The following is a 23,910-nucleotide window of genomic DNA, read 5'->3' as shown; positions in this document are numbered from 1 at the left end:
GAAAAATAGACTTCCTTCATCTGCCAACACTCCCGGTGCTGGGAAAAGAATATAAAGTAACCCAGAGCTTACCTCAAGGACATCAGAATACAGCTGGTCAAGGATGGCCCTGATGACTGTGTCTGTGTACACATGCATTATCTTGACTAGCATCCTAAGTGCCTGTGAAGGATGGGATGGGGCAGACTGTACAGATCCTAGGGGTATCTGGATGGCCAGGCAGATGTGAGGGGTGAGAGCCTAGAACTGGTGGGGAACAGGCGGGGTCCTTTTTCCAGCCCCTTAGCCTCTTGAGTAAGAATACAAGTTTGTGGGTACACCTATGGGCACATACATGAACACTTGTACATATAAAATAAATACACTTGTACACTTATATGTCCACATGCATGATCTCATACTCATGCATCAATACATTTATAAACACACAGACCCCGCATGTCCTGGTACTAGGATGACAGGATGCACATCCCACTTGAGTCAGTGTTGACCTCTGTTTCCCCATTGCTCCCAGCCATCTGCCCTTCATACCTTCATCTGCTCAGTCTTGGGCTGTTGATACAGAAACTGTAGTAAGAACTCTTGGGCCATGTTGCTGCAGGGCCTCAGGAAACCCAAGGATAGGGCTGCTTCCAGGGCTATTTTATTTGATGACTTTTTTATCAGTATCTGCAGCACAGATACCAGCTTCTCTTCATCCTCAACTGGAGTCCTCTAAAAGGCAGACAGGAGGGGGAATAGTGGGTAGGGGGAGTGGTTCTATTTCTTCACTCAGACCTAGTGCTTTTTTTTTGCGGGGGGAGAGGTATTTCACTATAGGGCATGTGCACTCACCAGAAAGAGACAGAAAGCGAGAAATCGCTCCCTGGGGAGATGGCCATGCCGCAATCCCTTCTCCTCCATTCTCCTCTCGGGATCTTGGGCATGCACGCACACGCACCCAGTGTGAGTTTTAAGCCACCGGGTCCGGGCCTCGCACCGCAGTCGACTACATGGGAGTCCAGTGACATAGCCATTATGCCAACTGCTGGTCCCCAGACTTGGTGCTTTTAAGAGTGCAATTCATGGGACCAGCAGTTAGCATAATGGCTATGTCACTGGACTCCCATGTAGTCGACTGCGGTGCGAGTCCCGGACCCGGTGGCTTAAAACTCACACTGGGTGCGTGTGCGTGCATGCCCAAGATCCCGAGAGGAGAATGGAGGAGAAAGGATTGCGTCGTGGCCATTGCCCCTGGGGGATGATTTCTCGCTTTCTATCTCTCTGTTTCTCTTTGTCTGTCTGGCGAGCGCATGTGCCCTATAGCAAAAACCTCTCAAAAAAAAAAAAAAAAAAGTGCAATTCATTACTGCTTCAAACTATTCTCTTACCTCCCTAAAATGAATCTCATGCTATCAGATTATTTTACCCATCTTCCCTTATTTTCACATGCTCACTCCTAGGTCATATCTACTTGTCTCTCTGATTTTATCTCATGGATGTATCACAGTTACTTTCTTTAACATTTTGCTGTCTTAATTCCTGGCATTTAAAAAAATATATATGTAAATGATCCATACCTCTTCTCCAGTAATCTCCCTTCCACTCTACCTCAATCACTTATCCCACAGAAAGAACCGATCATTGCCCCCAAACTCCATAATCTCCATTTCATGGAGTCTTATTTCCTGTCATCCATTTTTCCAGTTTACCTCCTCTTACTAACAATTGTTTGACACCACAAAGGACTAACAATCCATTGAGCTTACCACCTTTTCATCACTTCCTACCTTCCCCCTTTACCCAGCTTAAATTCTATGATATAGCTATCATCACTTTCCTGTTTCACTCTCAGCTCCTTTACCCCATCTCTCTTCATTCTAGTTGCTTGAGGCTAAGTCCAGCTCTCCATTTGCTCTGTGCCTGCACTTCCTGGAGAATCAGTCACAATAACTGTTCTTGCTCTAAATGTATGAACATAAATGGCATATACACCTTTAAGGCTGCCTCCTAATTTATACCCTTTTCTCTGGAGCCTTTAATAATTCTTCCTCTTGGGACCAGCAGTTAGCGTAATGGCTATGTCGCTGGACTCCCACATAGTCGACCGCAGTTCAAGTCCTGGACCCGGTGGCTTAAACTCACACCGGGCGTGTGTGTGTGCGTGCCCAAGATCCCGAGAGGAGAATGGAGAAGGGATTGTGGCATGGCCATCCCCCCGGGGGGTGATTTCCCGCTTTCTGTCTCTATGTCTCTCTCTGTCTGGCGAACGCACGCGCCCTATAGCAAAAACCTCTCAAAAAAAAATTTTTTTTTCCTCTCAACTGATGACCTCGCTTCCCGTTTTACTGAAAAATAAAACCAACCAAAAAAAAAAAAGTTCATAGACCTGTTACTACTTCTGTATAACTTCCTACACCTGCACCCATATTCTCTTCCTTTCCACTTGTTATTGGTCTGTAGCCAACTATCTAAAACCAGTGTCTCCATTTGTGAATTAGATTTTGTTGCCTCTTGTATTCAAGGACATTGCTGCAGCAACTCTTACCATTCTCTTCAGAATCATCAGTTTTCTAACTACTGGGTCACTAACCCTCAGCATAAAAACATGCTGTTTTTCTTTGTTCCATATTCTGCCTGTGTTGCCAACTACTGTCCTTTCCGGTAAAACTTGGAAAGTTGTTCATAGTTGGGCTGTCTCTAACTTTTTGTTTTAATTTCTGGCATTTGTTTGTTACACTAGTGGGCATCATGCCACAATCAATTTTTTTTCTAATTTCCCATCCTGTCAGGATCCTGGGAACAAGTGTATGCCTGCCAGCATGTAAGTTCTTGGAGCCAGGAACTTTGATGTCAGCCATGTGGGTGGGATCCAGTTTCTTCTGCCTAGTATTTAACTGCTGCACTACAGGGCTGGCCCTCCTGTCTTTCTTAAACCTACTCCAGTGAGGCTTTCTCACCCACCATGCCACCAAAATAGCTCTGTTAAATGGTCAATGGTTGGGACCAGCAGTTGGCATAATGGCTATGTCACTGGTCTCTCATGTAGTTGACCTTGGTTTGAGTCCTGGACCTGGTGGCTTAAACTCATGCTGGATGTGTGTGCGTATGTGCCCAAGATCCCGAAAGGAAAATGGAGGAGAAGAGATTACTGTGTAGCCATCTCCCCTGGGGGGTGATTTCTCACTTTCTGTCTTTCTGTCTCTCTTTCTGGTGAGTCCACACGCCCTATAGCAAAAAACCCCCAAAAAGTAAATGGTCAATGGCTCATACATGGTTAAATTCACATATTAATTCTCAGTCCTTACATTACTGCCTATGGTTGATTTATCTCCTTTACTTGATATACATCTTTTTAATATTTTTTTTAATATTTTTTTTTATTTGACCAGAGACAGAAACGGAAAGGAAGAAAGTAAGCCACCTGGTCCAGGACTTGAATCATAGTTGACCATGTGAGAATCCAGTGCCTTTAACTACCATGCCACCTGCTGGCCCATATACTTCTATTTTTTATCTGGTTTCCAGAATACCACACTCTTGGTTTTCTTCCTGCCACATTGTCTATTTTTTGATATTTACTGGTTCCTCCTTTTCTCCCTGACCTCTTCTTTTTTTAAAATTATTTTTAAAACAAAGACACATACACACACACACACACACACACACACACTAGCCTAGGTCTACACAGCGTAAGGATCATGACTATCACTATTTATGTATTTATTTATGTATTTATTTAAATTTGACCAGAGAGGGACAGAGTGAGTGAGAGACAGAATGAGAGAGAGAGGAAAGTAAGAAAAGTAATTCGCCAGGTCCAGGACTCAAACTACCATTGGCCATGTGAGAGTCCAGAGCCTTTAACCACCACACCATCTGCTGGCCCCTCTCCCTGACCTTGGGGCACCCAATGCTCAAATCTTGATATTAAGTGGTTGGGAAAGTTATTGATACATTTTTGCATAGAAAACCAGAAAAATATGTCACAACTTTCCCAATGACCTAATAGGTTAGTGACATTAAATATTGTCTACATTCATGCAACTTCTATTATTTTCTGCTATGATTCAGGCTCTCTCCTAGATTCTCAATTATATATTCAACTATGTATTACAGTAATGCATCACATTAGGATAATTTGGTCAATGACAGACTGTATATATGACCATGGTCCCATAAGATTATAATGGAATTGAATAATTTGTATCACCTAGTGATGTAGCTCACATGACATGGTGCAACAAATGACTTGTTTGTGGTGGCTTTGGTATAAACAGACCTGTAGCACTGCTAGTTACATAAAAGGACTGCACTCACAATTATGTTCAGTACATAGTACTTGATCATGATAATTATCAACTCTGTTACTGGGTTACTTGTTATGTATTTACTATTTATTTATTAGTTTTTGCTATAGGGTGTGTGGGCTTGCCCAAGAGAGACAGAAAGAGAGGAAGTGAGAAAGGATCCCTCAGCTTTCACAGTCCCTTCTCCAGTCTCCTCTCGGAATTTTGGGCACATATACACATGTGTACACACGTTTTTCAAACGGCCAGGTCTGAGACTCGAACAATGCAGGAGGCCACATGGGATCCAGCTGCCTTACCCTCCACACCACCTACTGATCCCATTTTTTTGGAGAGGTTTTTGCTGTAGGGTGCATGCACTCACCAGGTAGACAGAGACAGAGAGACAGAAAACGAGAAATCACCCCCCAGGAAGGATGGCCACGCCGCAATCCCTTCTCCTCCATTCTCCTCTCAGGATCTTGGGCAAGCACGCACACGCGCCAGGTGTGAATTTTAAGCCACCGGGTTCAGGATGCGAGCTGCGGTCAACTACATGGGAGTCCAGTGACATAGCCATTACGCTAACTGCTGGTCCCCTGACCCCTTTTTATTGTCATTTTAAAGTGTACTCCTTTTATTTATTAAAAAAAGTTTACTGTAAAACAATATGCCATGCTATTTCAGTAGAAGCCCTATATGTCTCATGTGTACCCTGTCTTTTGATTGCATTTTATCTTGTGCATGGTTTAATCTTGTGTTTTGCTTAACATGGCCGTTTCCAGTTAGACAATATGTGGAGGTGGAAGACAGTGATAGTGATGATCCTTACCCTGTGTAGACCTAGGCTAATGTATGTGTATGTGTCTTTGTTTTAAACAAAAAATGTTTTTAAAAAGAATTAGGAAAAATGTTTATAGAATAAGGATATAAAGAAAGAAAATGTCTTTGTATATGATATACAATATGTTTGTGTTGTAAGCTGTGTTACTACAAAAAAATTTAAAAAGCTAAAAATATTAAAAAGCTTATAAAGTAAAAAGTTACAGTAAACTAAGGTTCATTTATTGTTGAAGAAAGAAAAAAATTTATATGACTTAGTATAGCCTAAATGTACAGTGTTTATAAAGTATATAGTAGTGTTCACTTATTTCCTAGGCCTTAACATTCACGCAGTGCTTGCTCACTGACTCACCCAAAACCTCAAGTTCTGTAAGCTGTATGTATGGTGATATTCCTATATAGGTGAATGAGCTATACAAGAGTATCTTTTTTTTTATATATACCTTATTTTTATTGCACCTTTTCTTTGTTTGGATTATTACTATTGTGTTACAGTTGCTTACAGTGTTCACTATAGTAGCACATTGTACAGATTTGTGGCCTAAGAGTAATACCCTATAGCCTAGGTGTGTGGTAGGTTATAGCATCTAGGCTATGTAAATGTGCTCTATGATGTTTGTACAATGAAGTCACCTAATTATACACTTCTCAGAATGTGTGCTCACCTTTTTTTAAAAAAATAATTATTTATCTTGGGAACCAGCAATTAGCGTAATGGCTATGTCGCTGGACTTCCACGTAGTCAACCGCGGTTCACGTCCTGGACCCGGTGGCTTAAAACTCACACCGGGCGCGTGTGCGTGCATGCCCAAGATCCCGAGAGGAGAATGGAGGAGAAGGGGTTGCGGCGTGACCATCCCCCCGGGGGGTGATTTCTCGCTTTCTGTCTCTATGTCTCTGTCTGTCTGGCGAGCGCACGTGCCCTAGAGTGCAAACCTCTCCAAAAAAAAAAAAAAAAATTTATCTTTATTTATTTTAATTTGACCAGAGAGGGACAGAGAGAGAGGGAGAGTAGGGGGTGGGAAGTGAGAAAGCAAGCTGCCAGGTCCAGGACTTGAACTGTGGCCAGCCACGTGGGAGTCCAGTACCTTTAACCACCATGCCACCTGCCAGCCTCATATGCCCATCTTTAAGTGATGTACAACTGGACTTGCCATCTCTTTGGGGGTTCCAACAGACATTTCAAACATAACTTGCCCCAGAGTTGAACTTCTGATGTTACCTCCATATCTGTTCCACCTTTCTCACTTAGCTACTGACAGTGCCATTCTTTCAGTTGTTCAGTTGTTATGCCAAAAACCTTGGTGTCATTCAATAAGTCCGTTTTGCTTTTAAAATAGATTGAGAATGTAATCACATCTTACCAACTCCACTATGACATGACCATCATGGTCCAAGCCACTGTTGTATCTTAACAGGATTGTTGCAGTAGCCCCTAATTGGTCTCCCTGCTTCCATTCTTGGTCTTCTGTCCCCAGTTTTTTTCCACACAGAAGTGAGAGTAAACATCGGAAATCTAAGTTAGCTACTGCTCTGCTCAGAAATCTAATGACTTTCTATTATACTCAGAGTAAGAAGCCCATGATAATAGCCCAAAGGCCACATACTTAATCTTCAGTTAGCTCCTTGACCTAACCTATGTTTCTTACTGCTCTCTCTATTCCCACCGCACTTCAGACACACTGGCTTTTTTGCTATTCCTTGACCATGCCACCTTTGCACTGACTGGTCCTTCGCCTGGAATGCCTTCTCTTATATCTATCTGTAAAGCTAATTCCTCTTGCCTTCTTTATGCCTTTGTTCAAATGTACCTTCTAAATAAGGCCCTCTCTATCATGTTTGAAATCACAACTCATCCCCATCACTGCCTGACACTTCCATCAGTCTCATCCTGTTACATAATTTTTCCCATTGCACTTGTCACCTATTGCATACTATATAATTTTCTAGTAAAATGTATTGCTTATTATGCATCTTTTCCCCCGTTCTAGACTGTAAACTACACAAGGGCAGAGATCTTTGCTTTTGGTTCATTGATGTGTCCCAAGGGCTTAGGACTGTGTCACATAATAGCTGTTTAATATATATAAATATATATATGTTGAATAAATAGATGAATGATGAATTCTCTTTCACATGGAGCAGTGATAGGGTCAGAGTAAGAGGACCCTAAAGGAAGGAAAAAGTGTGAACAGTGTCAGGATTCTCTTGGTCCTCATCTTCTCTGGAAAGAGATTGTCGTTTAATAGATTGTTTTAGAGATGATAATAATGATTGCCATTTAAAAAGCTTAGACATTGTACTAAGTACTTTACATAATCTTATTTAATCCTTTCAATAATGATATAAGACAGTCGTTTCTCCATTTTACATTTAAAAGTAATTGCCAGGAAGTACATGACTTGCCAGAATGAGAGACAGAGAGAGAGAACACCATGGTCAGCCCTGTGGGATCTGGCTCCCTTGACTGCTGAGGAGTGAGACTAGCCCCATCCTCCATTTTAGAGATGAATGAACTGCAGCTCTGAAAGCTGACTTCAGAGGTTGATTAATAAGGGGCCATGCCATATGCTTCTACTCAACTCCAGAGGAACTCCACAAGGACAGTGTCTTCCTTTGTCAAAGCTGAGAGGTAGGTGACCTTCCTGATCCAAACCCCAGCTGATTGAACGCCCCTCAGTTACTTTGTCCTATTTTGCCCTATTTTCGAACTGTCCTAATCACCTTGTCTTCGGAGACAGCAGCCCAGGAGTTCAGAGCGACTCGTAGCCCTGTCAGAGTCTCCATTTTCCGGCCCTCATTTTGCCCCTTCAACTGTGAGATGAGAGCCTGGATCACATGCTTATTCAGACAACCTGGACAGGAAAGGTACTCAGGTCAGGGCACAGACGCACAGACTGCTGCTCTCTTTAAGGACCTATTGAAATCCACTGTGCCATCAAGATAGAAATTCCAAGTACTAGGTGCCAAGGTGTTGCTCATCCCTCCCAGAGTATCAGAGGAACTGGGGGAGTATAAACACAATTCCAGGAGTGCCCTCCCCCCCGCCCCCCGCCTTTGCTCCAATCTCTCCTTTTTCTCCCCACTGCCTCTCTACCCAACAATGCCTAGGGTATTCCCAGCCCCTTCCAACTTGTAGGTTGGAATGGGTGTATTCTTCCCTCCCTTCTTTGTTACCCAGTGGAGTAAGTGGCCACAATTTCCCATCCCCTTTAGCTCCCGAACCAGCGAGAGGACATACTCACCCAGGATGGCTAGGGATCGATAGGCTTCATACTTCACTTTCTCTGAACCAGTTTGGGCCTAATTTAAGAGGAATATAGTAAAAATAGATGATGGAATGTCAGAGCTCTAAAAATTTCCTCAGCTTAATTTTTTTTTTAAAAGAATTACTTTATCTAACTTTATTTATTTTAATTTGGCCAGAGAGGGACAGAACAAGAGAGAGAGAGAGGGAAAGTGAGAAACTAAGCCACCAGGTCCAGGACTTGAACTGCGGTCAGACATGTGGGAGTCCAGAGCCTCAACCACCACACCACCTGCTGATCCCCTCAGTTTAACTTTTCTTTTTACGGAAGTGGAAACTGAGGTCCAGGGGGATAACCTGTCTATGCTCAAACACAGAATCCAGGCAGAATGATGCAATGGAAGGGACACTGGACTAGGGAGTTAGACTTTTGTTGAAATACCTATTTGGTAGTATACTCCTTGGCTTTGGGCAAGCCACTTGGCCTCTTCATTAAACAAACAGAGATACCTAGTGTTCTTGTAAAATTTAAGTGGTACTGTACATAAGAATCCATGTTCCCCAATGGTAAAGTGACATGTAAGGATAGGTGGTGTTTTAGCTAAGAGAATGTTCTCAATCCCAGTTCTTTCCTTTTTTTTTTTTTTTTTAGCCCACCATCTTTTTTGTTAGACCATCAAGAAGATCTTCAGAATTCCCCTTCCCCATTTTTCAGATCCAGCTGCTCTTCTAAGAGGCCACGGACATGAGATGGGCATACCACACATTGCTGGCTCTCTCTTCAAAGGATTTGAGCTGTCATCCTGGCATGCTGAGGAGCCTTGTCTGTTATCTATGTGTTTACACTGTTGACACCTCAGACCTTTTTCCCCCTTTCCTGAACTCCATGCAGCTGCTAGACTTACCACTCGTCTCAGTGCCTCCATGACGAACTTGTCACCGACACCCAGACACCCCAGAGCCTGCAGAGAGGGAGTAGAGGAAAAGGATGAGTCCTCTGACACCATCACCAGGAGTTGTCATCCTCTGGACACAACTGGAGTTTGTATTTGGAGCACTCCCCCACCCCCACTATCTGCCTCAAGCAGCTGGCTACTTTCCAGCTCAGCCAACCTTCCTCAACCCTTGCTGCTTCTCACTTGTGCTGCATAGGACTGCTCTTCCTCTCTGGAAGACTGCAGGCTTTTTGTGAGTTCCTGCCATCCAAGGCAGCCAGTGGAAAGGAAGAGAAAGAAAAATAGTTATAGACCTTTGGAATACATACCTTTTAGTTATATTTTATTTATTCATTCATTTATTTTAATTTGGCCAGAGAAAAACACACAGAAGGAAAGTGAGAAAGCAAACCACCAGGTCCAGAACTTGAACCAGGGTTGGTCATGTAGGAATGTCCAGCGCCTTAACCACCACGCCACCTGCTGGCCCCCAACATTCAAAATATAATAAAAGACGCTCACCCAGTTCAATCCCCTTTCTTCTCCTGCTTTGCAGGCAGGGACTTAGGACTGAATGGTGGAGTAAGACCAGGGAAATGGTACCTACAGGGACAGAACCTCCTTGCCCCATCGTACTCCTGACCTTTAATCTTTGCTGCTTCAAGGCTTCGCTAGTAGGCTCTAAGGTCCTGGATCCCACCTGAGATCTTATAGTCAACTTGCTCATGGGGAGATAGATCATTTGGCCATGGGTGCCCTCTTTGAGGTACCTGTGTGAGAAATTGCACAGGTAGCCTTGGTCCCTTTGCTCTTTACCTCATTAGACCCCAACCCCAATTGTGTCGTGTGGCCTCAGCCCAGGACAGAGATGGGACCAAAGGAAGACATGTGGGCTCAGTGACAACCCCCTGAGCCACCATCAACCTGAGGGTCCTCTCTGGCCACCTTGCCCCACTCCTTGGCCCACTTCTTCCTTGCCCTTCTCTTTCCTAGAAGATGTGGAGGGTATGGAGAATATGGAGATGAGCAAAATGCACCTAGGGTGATCTCTCTTTTTCTGTGACATCTTCTGGGCATCCCGTTCTTCTTGGTGACCATACAGAGTGTGCCAGTGCGAGTAGATCTCAGACTTATTGAAGTAGCAGTAAGGGACTGCATTTGGCTTGCTTGGATGTAGCCTCCAGTACTCTGGGCTTGGAGGAAACTCTTCCTTTGGCATCTGGGGGAGTATGAGTGGCAGAGCAGTCAGAGGGGTCTCCTAGGCCTTTACTTGAATGCAGGGGCTGAGGCAGAGGAGTGGGTGAAGGGAGAAAATGGCAGGTGAGAGAGATGCCTGTCAGCCACTCATCTGGGCTGGATCACATGGTTACTACCTAACCCACTGCGGGACATTGGCAAGTTACTTCATCCTACTAGTGTCTCAGTCTTCTCATCTGTAAAACAGAGCTAACAATCCTTGGTGTGTTCCCCTCCCTAGATTGCAAAGGTCAGAAATTCCAGATTTGTGAAGCCATTGTGACCTGTAAATTGACCCAAGTACAGATTGGTTGGTTCAAGATTTCAAAGCATTTGAAAAGGTCATTTGGGCAGGGACATGAAAAGGCAAGTGGTGGGATGTTGTGGAGTAAAGAAGGAGAAAAGGAAAGTGACTACTCTCAGATATTTATTGAGGACTTACTATAATATGTGCCAGGTATTGTGCTAGGTGCTAGGATGCAGTTATCATCCCTACCCTCAGGGAGCTTCACATTTAGTTGGGGAAATAGACTTTCTTCAAATCTATTTCTTAAACAACTGTGGGACTGCAGCTCTGACTGCAGTAGAGGGTTTTAAGTGGGTCAGGGGCAGTCTTTGAGGATTTGGATGGAATGGGATTCATTCCTGTCTCTTAAGCCTTTGTATCTTTTTTTTTTTTTTTTAAAGAATTATTTGGGGATCAACAATTGGCGTAAGGCTATGTTGCTGGACTCCCATGTAGTCGACTGCGGTTCGAGTCCCAGACCCGGCGGCTTAAACTCACACCAGGTGCATGTGCGTGTGTGCCCAAGATCTCGACAGGAGAATGAAGGAGAAGGGATTGCAGTGTGGCCATCCCCCCTGGGGGATGATTTTTTGCTTTCTGTCTCTCTGTCTGTCTCTGTCTTTCTGGCAAGTGCACGCACCCTGTAGCAAAAAAACCTCTTCAAAAAAAAAAAAAGAATTATTTGATATCAGCAGATGGCATAATGGATATGTTGCTGGACTCCTGTGACTATGGTTTGAGTCTTGGACCAGGTGGCTTAAAGCTCATTCCGGGCATATGTGTGTGCATACCCAAAATCCTGAGGAGAATGGAGGAGAAGGGATTGTGGTGTGGCCACCCTCCCCTCTGGGGTGGTGGTGGTAGTGATTTCCTGCTTTCTGTCTGTCTCTGTCTCTGGCGAGTGCATGCACCCTATACCTAAATCTCTCTCTGTTAAATAAATAAATAAATAAATAAATAAATGGACCAGCAGGTGGCGTAATGGTTATGTCACTGGGCTCACACATAGTAGACCATGGTTTGAGTCTTGGACCTGGCAACTTAAAACTCATGCTGGGTCCATGTGCATGGGTGCTCAAAATCTCAAGAGGAAAATGGAGGAGAAGGGATTGTAGCGTGGCCATCCTTTCTTGCTTTTCATCTCTCTGTCTGTCTCTGTCTCTCTGGTAAGTGCACGTGTCTTATGGCAAAAATCTCTCTTAGAAAAAGATTTACTTAATTTTATTATTATTATTATCATTATTATTTATTAGCTATAGAGGACATGCACTCACCAGAAAGAGACACAGAGAGAAACTGAGAAAGCATGCCATCAGGTTCAGGACTCACTGTTTTATCTGGGAGTCCAGCTCCTTAACCACTATACTACCTGCTGGCCTCTCCAGCTTTCCTGTTAAAACAGATTTCTTTGGGCAATAGAGAAAAGGGGCATCTGCCAGTGGTTCCCAACCTAGTGACGAAGAATACCATATTAAGAGTTCTGAAGTGATTGTCATGATTTCAGGAAATAGAGCATTAACACAGGGAGGGGCCAGTAGCTGACATGGTGGTTAAGACACTGGTCTCTCATATGGCTGACTACAGTTCAAGTCCTGGACCTGGCAGCTTGCTTTCTCACTTTGTGTCTCTCTCTGGTGAGCGCAAATGCCTTATGGCAAATTTAAAAAAAGAAAAATAATTCTTTTAAAATTTTATTTATTTATTATTATTTTTAAGTTTGACCAGAGAGAGAAAGAGGGAGAGAGAAGGAAAGAGAATGCAAACCTCCAGGTCCAGAACTTGAACTGTGTTTGGCCATGTGGGAATCCAACGTCTTAACCACCAACCCTAAAATTACATAATTCTTTAAAAAAAACAACACGGGGCCAAGCCCCAGACCCGGTGGCTTAAACTCACGCCAGGCACATGTGCGTAAATGCCCAAGATCCTGAGAGGAGAATGGAGGAGAAGGATTGTGGCGTGGCCATCCTCCGTGGGAGGTGTTTCTCACTTTCTGTCTCTCTTTGTCTTTCTGGTGAGTGCACGCACCCTATAGCAAAAACCTCTTCAAAAAAACCCCAAAAAACAAAGAAAACTCACAGTGAGTAGGTGGCTAAATCTAGCAAAAAACAAGCCAAAAAAAAAAAAATTCAACTAAACAAACATAAATAAGATAAAGTTAAATAAGATAAATTGATTTCAAATAGTAAACAAAATATTTGGGACATGGTTATACTAAAAAATCATTTGTTGGGACCAGCAGTTAGTGTAATGGCTATGTCACTGAACTTCCATGTAGTTGACCGCGGTTCGAGTCCTGGACCCGGTTGCTTAAACTCACACCGGGTTCGTGTGCGTGCGTGCCCAAGATCCTGAGAGGAGAATGGAGGAGAAGGGATTGCAGCGTGGCCATCCTCCCCGGGGGGTGATTTCTCACTTTCTGTCTCTCTGTCTCTCTCTTTCTCTCTGGCAAGCACACGTGACCTGTAGCAAAAACCTCTCAAAAAAAAAAAAATCATTTGTTGTTTATCTGAAATTAAAACATGACTAGGCATCCATTTTTCCCCCCTTTTTTGCTAAAAGGCATGTGTGCTTGCCAGAGAGAGACAGTGAGAAGAGAAAGTACCTCCCTTGGGTGATGTTTATGCTGCAATCCTTTTCTTCCATCTCTTTGCTTCCTTTAGGATTTTGAGTATGCATGCACATATGCCTGGTGTATTTCTCAAGCCACTGGGTCTAGGACTTGAACCTTATGGTTGGACATGTGTGGCTGTGTGACTGGGCATCCTGTATTTTATCTGGCATTTTAACTGTGAGGCTTAACCACTATGCCATCTGCTGGTCCTGTATTTCTTTTTAAATTTGGAGAGAAGGTATGTGCACTTGCCAGAGAGAAACAGAGAGGGAGAGGGAGAAAGCTTTCCACCAATGGGGTGTGGCCACTCTGTATTCCTCTCTCCTCCACTTCTCCATCCTTTGGAATTTGGCCATGCACATTTTCAAGTTGCCAACTGGGATTCAAACTGCAGTGGTCCATGTGGGAATCCAGCTTCTTTAACTACCAGGACTCAGACCTGCCCACTCCTTCTATGACACAGCTCTCAAGGTTGGAAAACTTAGGGGTCTTACCAGGTAGCATGACAAGGGCAGGTGAACAGGAGCCGTGGCTTTTCTGAGTTCTGGGAAGAAAGATAAAGAATATGTGTGTGGCTGTTCGTATGTCTTCCTTAGAGAGAATTTTGTTCAGCTAATTTTCCCATCTTTTAATTGGGTTCATAATTTTTTTTTCGCATAAGGCACCTGAGTTCCCTGTGTATTCTGGTTATCAGGCCCTTGCCTGAGGCATATTTAACAAAAATATTTTCCCATTCTGAGGGTTGTTGGTTCATACTTGTTACTGTGTCCTTTGCTGTGCAGAAACTTCTTAGTCTGATATAGTCCCACTTGTCTATTTTAGGGACTATTGCCTGTGCTTTGGGAGTCTTATTTAAGACGTCTTTGCCTACTCCAATGTCTCCCAGAGTTTCCCCAACATTTTCCACCAGTAGTTTTATTGAGAAGTATTTCATGATAGGTAAAGTCTTTTTACAAACAAAATGAGAAATAGTGATTGACTGTTTAAAAAAATAATTAGAATAATAATAATGATGATTGGGAAGAACATTGAAAAAATATTGAATGATGAAGTGGGGATATTAATGTCTCTGTATTGACTGACATGCATGGCATTCCCTTCTGAAAAAGCAATGTAATACACTGTAAAGTTATATACAATCCAATGTAATATAAACAAGATTATGATGATAATGAAAAAAAGGAAAATGTGTGTGGTACAAATGAGACAGTCATTGCAAAGATAGGTTAAAGAATCAAGCAGGCATTTATTCACCCATTATTTAGTGCATACTAGTGCTAGGTATTTCACCAGGCACTTGGGAGGTAAGTAATGCATACTTACCTTCTCTGAAGGGGCCTATAGTCTTCCAGGACCTTCTAGTACCCTCAAATGTGGTGTGTGGAAAAACAGCAGTGTCATAGCTTGAAAGCTGCTTAGAAGTGCAGTCTGAGGTCTAACCTCAGATCTGTGGAACCAGGATCTTCATTTTAACAAGATCCCTAGGTGATTCCTCTGTACTTGAAGTTTGAGAAACACTTTTTTAGCAGGCTGTTCTCAACCTTGGCTGCATATTAGAATTATTCAGGGAAACCTGGAACATGCCTAGGCCCTACATCTGACTAATTGAATCAGATGTGGGCATGCAGCCTTAGCATTTTACAAAGCTCTCAAGATCCTAATGTGTAGCTAAGGGTGAAAAGTCATTGCTTTTTTTTTTCTTTTCAGTTTTTCAAACTTGAGTGTGTCTTTTAATCACCTGGAGAGATTATTAAAACAAATTTCTGGACTCATCCCCACAGTGTCTGACTCACTAGCTCTGGGGAGGAGTCTGAGATTTGCATTTCTCATAAGGTACTGATGTTGTTGGTCCTGGAACCACACAGAGAACCCCTAGTCTCGCTGTTACTTTGTGACTAACAGAGGGAAACAAATGTGAAGATTATATGGGCACAGGTGGCACAGGTGCAGGGCACTTTACCTTACTGAGGACGAAGGAAGATTTCTCAGAGGAGATTATACCTAAGTTGAATCTTCAATACAAGCAAGAGTTAGGCAGGTAGATGAGGGAGGGAAGAGTATTAGGCACAGAGAATACCTTATACAGAGACTTGGAGGTATGATAGTTGGGATGGAAAACAGGGCACAGGAGTGGGAGCAGAAGCTGGGGAGACATACATATGTCCCATCTTAGAGGGCCTTGTAGCTCTGCTGAGCTGGAGACTTATTTCGAGGCCTGTGGGGAACCATTAAAGCATCCAAAGGCCTGCCCTGACTTTGCCTGTGGATTTGCTGAACTCACCCAGAGCCTTGCCTGGGAGTGAGATCCAGGTAGCCTTTCTTTTTCAGACCCCCTGTCCCTAGCTTCATTCCTGTCCATTCCAGCCTCACCTTTGGTCCTTTCTGGATATTCCAGCCATGGGTAATTGAACATTGCCCTGGAGATGTCAAGAATATGACCTATTTTGTCAGAGGCCATCCTCTTCCTCCCCTGGTAGATCCTGGGGGAATTTGGACAGTTGCGGGTACAGAGCTGCTGGGAGATTGAGGGTAGAGGTTTCTCATTTTCTGTCGTCCAAGCAGGACTCATGAAGTGTCTGGGCATCTTGAGGTAGAGGATTCCTAGTGCTGAGCAACCAGATCGTTTTGGTAAATAGAACACTCAAGTTCCATTCTTGAGCCCAGCTCTGGCATGGAGCTAGTCAATTTACCTTTCTGAGCTTCATTTTTCTTATCTGAAAAGTGAGAAAGTCATGCCTGTCTGACTAATTAGAGGGATAAATTAAAAAAGAAAGTCAGTGTGTTTGGTGAACTGTCAGGTCAGGGGCAGGGATTTCTTTTAGGGTTAGTCATCAGGAAAATGCCAGCGGTGGGAAAGCCCCTTGTACATACACCTCTTCCCCACTCATTGGGGCCAAGAGACTGAGCTCTTACCTGTGTGCTAAGGAACTGCCCCTCCTAATTTGTACTTCTGCATATACTCTTTTCTCTGTCCTTTTTCCTTTTTTCCCCACCTGTTAAACTGTTACTCTTTCAAACTCTACTCAAATGTTACCTCATTTCTGAAATCTCTCTTCTCCCCAGGCTCCTTGCCTCCCCCAACTGAGTGATGTACCCCTTCCTGACCCACAGTATGATCTTGATTTTTTTATAGTTCCTTTTTTTGGAAGTTTTTGTTATACGTGAATCATCACTGGACTGTGAAGTGCCTAAAGGTAAAGAGTGTGGGTTGAGGTTTATTCACCTCTCTATTTATCTATCCCCACCCCCACCGCATCCCCAGTGTCTTGCATAGTGTCTAGCATGCAGTGACAGCTGACTATAGCAAGAAAACATGGGCCAGTAACTCATCAGACTTAACATGACCTGGAAACTAACATCAAACACTCTGATGTGATGTACACTATCACCCATGTGGGTGATGTTTAACCTGAATCTAATTATGAAGAAATAATCAAGCAAATTCAAATTAAGAAATATTCTACAAAAATCTGATCTGAATTTATAAAAATATCAATTCCCAGGACAGAAAGTGACGCAGCAGTAAAGTGCGACACTCTGTGAGGCAATCTTACATGGGAAAGTTGCTGGTTCAAGTCTGGAGACTTTCTGAGTATGCTGGGCATGCATGTGGCCATGATTCAGGGTTGGCTGACTGCTGGGTGTAGATTCTGTTGGGGGTTCTGTGTGTCTCTTGTCCTCTCTCTCATTGATGGAAGAAATAAATTTAAAATAAAATGTTCTTGAAGACAAAACCCCAAAAATATGTTAAAGGACACTAAAAAGATGTGATAGCTAAATTCAATGTGTGTACTTAAATGGATTCTAGTTTTTAAAAAAAATAGCTATAAAGAACATTATGGGGGTGGGACAGCAGATGGCGTAGCGGTTATGTCACTGGACTCCCACATGGACGACAATGGTTGCTTGAAAATCATGCTGGGCATGTATGTGTGTGCACCCAGGATCCCGGAAGGAGAATGGAGGGGAAGGAATTACGGTGTAGCCATCCTCCCTGTGGGGTGATTTCTCACTTTCTCTCTCACTGTCTCTGTCTCTCTCTTCAGCGAGCACATGCACCCTAAGGCAAAAGCCTCTTAAAAAATTATTGGGACAATTGGGGAAATTTGATTATGGACTGTATATTAAAAAAATAATATTATAACATTGTTAAATTTCCTGAGTGTGCTACTCATTTTGTGATTATGTAGAATATCCTTGTTATTAGGACACACATATTGCTACTTGCTCTCAGATGGTTCAGGGAAAAAAATGTATATACCGACCACACACACACACACCCACCTTCACCCCATTCATATACAAATAAAGCAAATGTGATAAAATGTTAATATCTGAATCTAGATGGTGAGTGGTGTGTTCTTGCAAATTTCTATCAAAGGTTGGGGGAGAAAAAGCATGGGCTTGGCATTGGCCTGGGTGAGTTTAAATATTTTTTTGAAAGAAATATTTATTTAATTTTATTTATTTATTTTAATTTGACCAGAGAGAGAGAGGGAAAGTGAGAAAGCAAGCCACCAGGTCTGGGACTTGAACCTTGGTTGGCCATTTGGGAGTGTTCAGTGCCTTAACCACCACACCACCTACTGGTCCCTAGGTGAGTTTAAATCTTAACTGTAAACCCTCCTCCTTTGCCTCCCCCCCCCCACACACACACACACCTTCTTTCTTTTGGCTGTACGACTTGGGGCAAACCCTTTTCCTCTCTTTCTAAAAATTTTCCTGACTAAATAGGGCTTGTAATAGTACCTACCCCATAGAGTTATAAGGATGAAAAAGAACAACGAATGTAAGGGGCTGAACTGATGCCTGGCACTCAATGTTAACTATAGTATAACTGTATATATATCGTCAATATGTGTTCATGTGAAGGGCGCATAGATGGGAATTTGGAGTACTCTTTAAAGCATTATCACCGTGAAGATGCTAATGTGGTTGTGGAAAACCAAAAAATAGTTCACTGTCTTAATTTGAAAGACCTGAGGTGTTTGGGATTGCCATAAAATCCAGTCCTGGGGCAAGGATGATAGTAAATAAACCCACTGCAGATGAAGTGTAGGGTAAACAAGTGAAAGGACCAAAGAAGGTCCGAGAAACAGGGAGGTGCTGTGGTAGGGAGTGAGGTAAACTCTTGGGGAATTGGGGATGGGGACGTAATGACTGACCTCCCACCCCCAAAGTGGGTTATCTAGTTATTTTACCTGCACCTCTTGCTTGTACGCCTTTCTTGGAGAGCTTTTGCTTCCAGCCCCTGCTCATTGGGTAGGGCCATGGCCCCTAAATCTAGGGTAGACACCTGATGGGTGCAGGTGTGCTTACTGCTTATGGGTAAGGAGGGTTTCAAGGAGAAAATCATATCAAGAGCCAGCTTTGTAGTTGCATTGAGCATTTTAATGGAAAGCTTATTTCTCATGTTTGCACATCATCCCTTCTGAGGGACCAAGATGGTATCTTTGACCAGGTGATATTTCCATAGGAGCCCAGTCTTTCTCTCTTATTTGCTTTTACAAGTATGTTGATTTCCTTCCTGGCCACAAAGCCATGACCAAGTGGAGGCGAATGAAGGTTAGATCCTAGAGACATCCTATGGACAAGGCGGAGCCTCTACCAGAGACAGAGTAGCTCTTCTAGGCTTTAGATGGGGGAGGGTTTTATCACTGCCACTGTGTAGTACAATTGATTCCCTTCAGGGAGCAGGAGAGGACAGGAGATTGGGGAAAGCCTCTCACACTGATTAGACCAGAGCAAGCAGCAACTGGAGAGTATGCACAAGTTCGGGTTCATGGTGCCCTCCATTCTAGCTCATCTCCAAAGAGTTGATGTATTCCCGAACCCATTTCTTCTCCGGGTTGGCACACACCTGGCGGTTCTTTCGGGTGATAAACCTGTGGCAGAGAAGAGGATGAGAACTTGTCAGTACCAGACAGTCAGATTTGAGGACAAGGAGATTGAGGCATAAAGAGAAATTATTATGGTGCTAGGATAGAACATTTGTGGAGCTCCATGGTATTTTATTTTTGGCTTTTAAGGAGAGGATATTTATTCTTCTGTTTATTTTGTTTGATTGGCTCCAAGCCAAAGCAAATTTGTGTGCATTTTAACCCCCTTGGAGACACATGCAGCCTGTAGATCTAAAGGGATATAGAGCCTCTGGAGCCCTTGTGATTGAGTGGGCCAACAACTAGCCTTTTCACATTATCTCCTCTGTTCCAGGTTTATGGGTGCTCAAGATGTAGAAAGAAATGGTGTCCCCCAGGAATTGAGTCATAGCTGAGTTAGTAGGATATCTAGACCTGCTTAAGAACATAATGATTTGACTGTAGAAAACAGTGCCTGGCACAGAGTAGACACTCAGCAAATGAATGCATGAATACATGAATGGATCTATGCATGGGTGGGTGGAGTAACAGGGCATGAGCTTGAGTCCTGGTTTTATCACTTATTAGTTGGATTGCTGTGGGAAAATTATTTAGGACTTCTGTATCTATTTGCTAACTTCTGAAATGAGTACTGAAATAATTCCTACTTTGCACAATTGTTATGAAACTCAAATGAGATAATATATGAGAAAGAGTTTGGAAAAATACCATATATGTGTTGCTATTAGAATGCTGTGGGATCTCTGGTATAGGGTGAAGCAGAGCAACATGAGTCAGAGGTCCTGGTACTGAAAACCATGGCTCAGAGATTGAAGGCCTGCAGCACTGCCACTGCCAAAGCACTTCTACTAACTTGCCACTGAGAATGTGGAGGTCTTGAAAGTGGAGGCCTTATCTCTACAGGTGGTGATGATGTAAGCTGCAAGTATAAAAGTTGGGGGTCATGAAAATCAATCCAACTGCCTGACTCACTTGTCTGCTGAGAGACTGTCCCTACCTGGGGGAGACCTTGGGCCTGGATAGCAATGCTGGCAACTAACATGTTATTTGTGGATCAGCCCTGCCTTTTTAGCTCTTTCTCATTTTGGTTTCTCTTTAAGAATGTTTTTAAGAATATGTATATTATTATTATTATTTTAAATTTGAACACTGATTTTACATATATTTTAATACCAGGGCCAGCCTGTAGCCTGATGGTTACACAAGCTGGATCCCACATGACTGTCTACATAACTTGAGGCCTGCACCTGGTGGCTTGAAAAGATGCTGGACGTGCATGCATGTGTGCCCAAAATTCTGAAAGGAGGAGATATGAAGAAGGGATTGTAGTGTGATCATTCCCCATAGGGAGTTCTTGTTCACTTTCTCCCTCCCTCTGTCCCTCTTTGGCAAGTACGCTGCTCTCTGGTAAATTGAAAAAAAAAAAAAAAATCATAGGGGGCCAGCAGGTGGCGTGGTGGTTGGAGCACTGGACTCCCCCATGGCTGACTATGGTTTCGGTCCAGACCCGGTGACTTGCTTTCTCACTATCATTTCCCCCACACCCCCATCTCTCTCTGGTCAAATTGAAGAATAATAATAAAAATAAATAAATAATTAAAACAAAAAAAAATCCACAAAAATTAGAACACCAGATTAAATATTTCAGAGTTTCTCTTAGGAAGATAATTATTTATTGTATAGTTGTCTAGACATTTACTTTATTTTTTTTTCAAGTATTTTCTGTGGGGGGGGAGAGAGAAAAATAGAAATCACCTCCAGAGGACATGGCCATGCTGTAATTCCTTCCCTTCTATTATTTTTTTTTTTTTTTTGAGGGGTTTTTGCTATAGTGCGCGTGATTAGTGGCTTTAGAGTATGCACTTTGTGTGTGTTTTTTAAAAAAGAATGATTTATTTAATTTTATTAATTCATTCATTCACTTTAACTTGAACAGAGAGAGACACAGAGAGAGGGTAAGTGAGAAAGCAAGCCACTGGGTCCGGGACTCGAACCACGGTCGACTATGTGGGAGTCCAGCGACATAGCCATTACGCTAACTGCTGGTCCCCCCTTCCCTTCTATTCTCCTCTCAGGATTTTGGGTACACACATACATATGCCCAGTATGTTTTTCAAGCTGCCAGGTCTGGAACTTGCAGTCAGTCACGTGGGATTCACCATACCCTCAGCTGGTCCTACTTTTTATATTTTAAAAATTTAAATATTTTATTGATTTTTAATAACAATTTGTTGTAAGCATATAGAAATACTACTGATTTTTGTGTGTTGACATTATATCCTACAACTTTACTGAATCTGTTCATTTGTTTTAAGTTTTTTTGTTGGAGTTTTAATTTTTTTCTTTTATTGTCAGAGAGCACATGTCCATTCATCAGAGAGAGATAGTGATAGACAGAGATCACCCCCTAGTCAGGCATGAGAGAAAAACCACCCCGTAGTGGGACCTGGCCATACTGTAACCTTTCTTTCTCTACTTCTTCATCCCATTAGGATTTGGGGCATGCACAAACAAGCACCTGGTGTATTTTTCTAGCTACTGGGGCAGGAATTTGAGCTGCAGTAGGCCATGCAGGATCTGGCTCTCCATGCACTGCACTTAACCACTATGCTACAGAACCAGTCCCAGAAGTTTAATTTGTAAATTTTATTAAACCACACAGTGTACCACATTATTATATGACATAATAAAGGGATTATATAGTCCAAACAACATGAAATTTCTAATTCAGCTCTTATTTTTGCCATCACTATCATATTTAAAAATATATAAAGTATTCACTATGTTGAAGTATTATGCTCAGATATATTCATTTAGGTATCTTATCACTCATTCTCTGATTTAACAAATTCATCTTTTCTATATGCTTATATTAATGTGTCTGTCACTCAACTTGTGCAGTTCTTTTGATTCTGTGCCTAATAGTGTTAAAAAAAGTTTTTTTTTTTTTGTTGGTTTTAATTAAAGATTTTTGCTATAGGGTGCATGTACTCACTGGAGAGACAAAAAGTGAGAAATCACCCCCTAGCAATGCCATAATCTCTTCTCCTCCATTCTCCTTTTGGGACTTTGGGCACGCATGCACTTGTGCCCAGTGTAAGTTTTAAGCTGCTGGGTCAGGGATTTGAACCACAGTTGACTATGTGGGAGTCTAGTGATGTAACCATTACATCGTCTGCTGGTCCCCCCAAAATGTTTTTTTTTTTGAAGAATCATTTATTTTTTATTTAACTTTATTCATTGATTTATTTTGATCAGAGAAGGATAGAGCAGGAGCTATAGAGAGAGAGAGGGAAAGTGAAAAAGCAAGCCGCCAGGATAAGGACTCAAATCAACCACATCAGCCATGTGGGAGTCCTGCGCACTTAACCACCAAGCCATCTGCCAGCCCCTCCAAAAAATGTTTTTAAGTTATGGCAAAATACACGAAATTTATCATCTTAACCTTTTTTTTAAAAAAGAGATTTTTGCTACAGGGTGTGTACACTTGCCAGAGAGACAGAGAGACAGAAAACAAGAAATCAACTCCCCAGGGAGGATGGCTATGCCACAGTCTTTTCTCCTCCATTCTCTTGTGATTTTGGGTACATGGGTCTGGCATGAATTTCAAGCCACTGAGTCTGGGACTTGAGCCACAGTTAGCCATGTGGGAGTCCAGTGACATAACCATTACGCCATTTGCTGGTGTCCATCTTAACCATTTTAAAATGGATCCTGTACATGCCCATATACATTCAAAGTGAAGACTTAGGTTGTCTGATGAGAATGAAAATTTCTTGGTTGATCTTATATCTCTGTCCTGAGAAATCTCTGCTCTCAGGACAGCACTTCCCCCTTTCTGAGCCTTACTCACTTGACCATCTTCCTCACACCCTGATATGCAAAAATGAGAAAAAGAGCAGAAGGGGTATTGTGGGCACTCTCCCACACATCTCCAAGTGTTTGATTGCTTATTTGAGATGGTGTGGGAGCTTCAGACACCAGGAAGCTCTTGTTCAGCCAGGAGTCTTACAGGAAATCCTGCCAGACTCTCTATCCTCTTTTATCAGCATTCTTGGCTTGTGGCCTGAAAGTCAGAAGGACAGGAAACCAACACCTGGGGTGAGGTTTGCTCAGGCGTCCATTTCTTCCTCCTCTCTGCAGCATGCAGTACCAAAGAACAGCCCTCCTTTTAGCCAGGTCTTCCTCCCTGCCACCATTTTTGTGATACCCGCCTCCCTACTTTCCTGACTCCTTCCTTCTACCTACCCCTTAAAAGCAAATGTCCTCAAAGTTGCTGCCTTTTTTCTTTTCTCTGTGTTTTTACCCAAGTCTCTGGCCTTGTGCCTTGAATGCAATTGGAGCTCAATGGGTGGTTATTGAATAAGTAAATAAATCAATTACATTCATTCCCTTAAGTTTCATCTATCACTTCTTCATATATAACAATATATTTAGACGATGATGATGAGTTAACACATATTTTGCATGTACTGTGTGCTAGAGAGTATTGTAATTATTTTATCATGTTCATTGTGACCCAGTGAAGAAAATATTTGTTTCTTTTATTTATTTTCTTTTATTTAACTTTATTTATCCATTTATTTATTTATTTATTTATTT

The 23,910-nt window shown here is 42.6% G+C and overlaps 2 protein-coding genes across 2 annotated transcripts in view; both read right to left on the bottom strand.

The window, feature by feature from the left end:
• HEATR9 (HEAT repeat containing 9) overlaps positions 1-16,022 on the bottom strand; it is a 20,219-nt gene extending 4,197 nt beyond the window's left edge. The window contains exons 1-10 of the mRNA XM_006154413.3: positions 15,800-16,022; positions 13,924-13,973; positions 10,331-10,512; positions 9,937-10,063; positions 9,498-9,554; positions 9,264-9,320; positions 8,357-8,414; positions 7,836-7,966; positions 532-714; positions 73-162 (exon numbers count right to left, since the gene is read on the bottom strand). Coding sequence (XP_006154475.1) covers positions 73-162; positions 532-714; positions 7,836-7,966; positions 8,357-8,414; positions 9,264-9,320; positions 9,498-9,554; positions 9,937-10,063; positions 10,331-10,512; positions 13,924-13,973; positions 15,800-16,013 — 1,149 coding nt within the window. The 5' untranslated portion in view covers positions 16,014-16,022. The remainder of the gene's footprint in view (positions 1-72; positions 163-531; positions 715-7,835; positions 7,967-8,356; positions 8,415-9,263; positions 9,321-9,497; positions 9,555-9,936; positions 10,064-10,330; positions 10,513-13,923; positions 13,974-15,799) is intronic.
• Positions 16,023-18,798: 2,776 nt separating this feature from the next.
• CCL5 (C-C motif chemokine ligand 5) overlaps positions 18,799-23,910 on the bottom strand; it is an 11,909-nt gene continuing 6,797 nt past the window's right edge. Inside the window, exon 3 of the mRNA XM_006154412.3 lies at positions 18,799-19,314. Coding sequence (XP_006154474.1) covers positions 19,227-19,314 — 88 coding nt within the window. The 3' untranslated portion in view covers positions 18,799-19,226. The remainder of the gene's footprint in view (positions 19,315-23,910) is intronic.

This window comes from Tupaia chinensis, unplaced genomic scaffold (genome assembly GCF_000334495.1).
Source record: "Tupaia chinensis unplaced genomic scaffold, TupChi_1.0 Scaffold000407_4, whole genome shotgun sequence".
NCBI classification, from domain to species: domain Eukaryota; kingdom Metazoa; phylum Chordata; class Mammalia; order Scandentia; family Tupaiidae; genus Tupaia; species Tupaia belangeri.
This window is presented reverse-complemented; position numbering and strand designations above follow the sequence as displayed.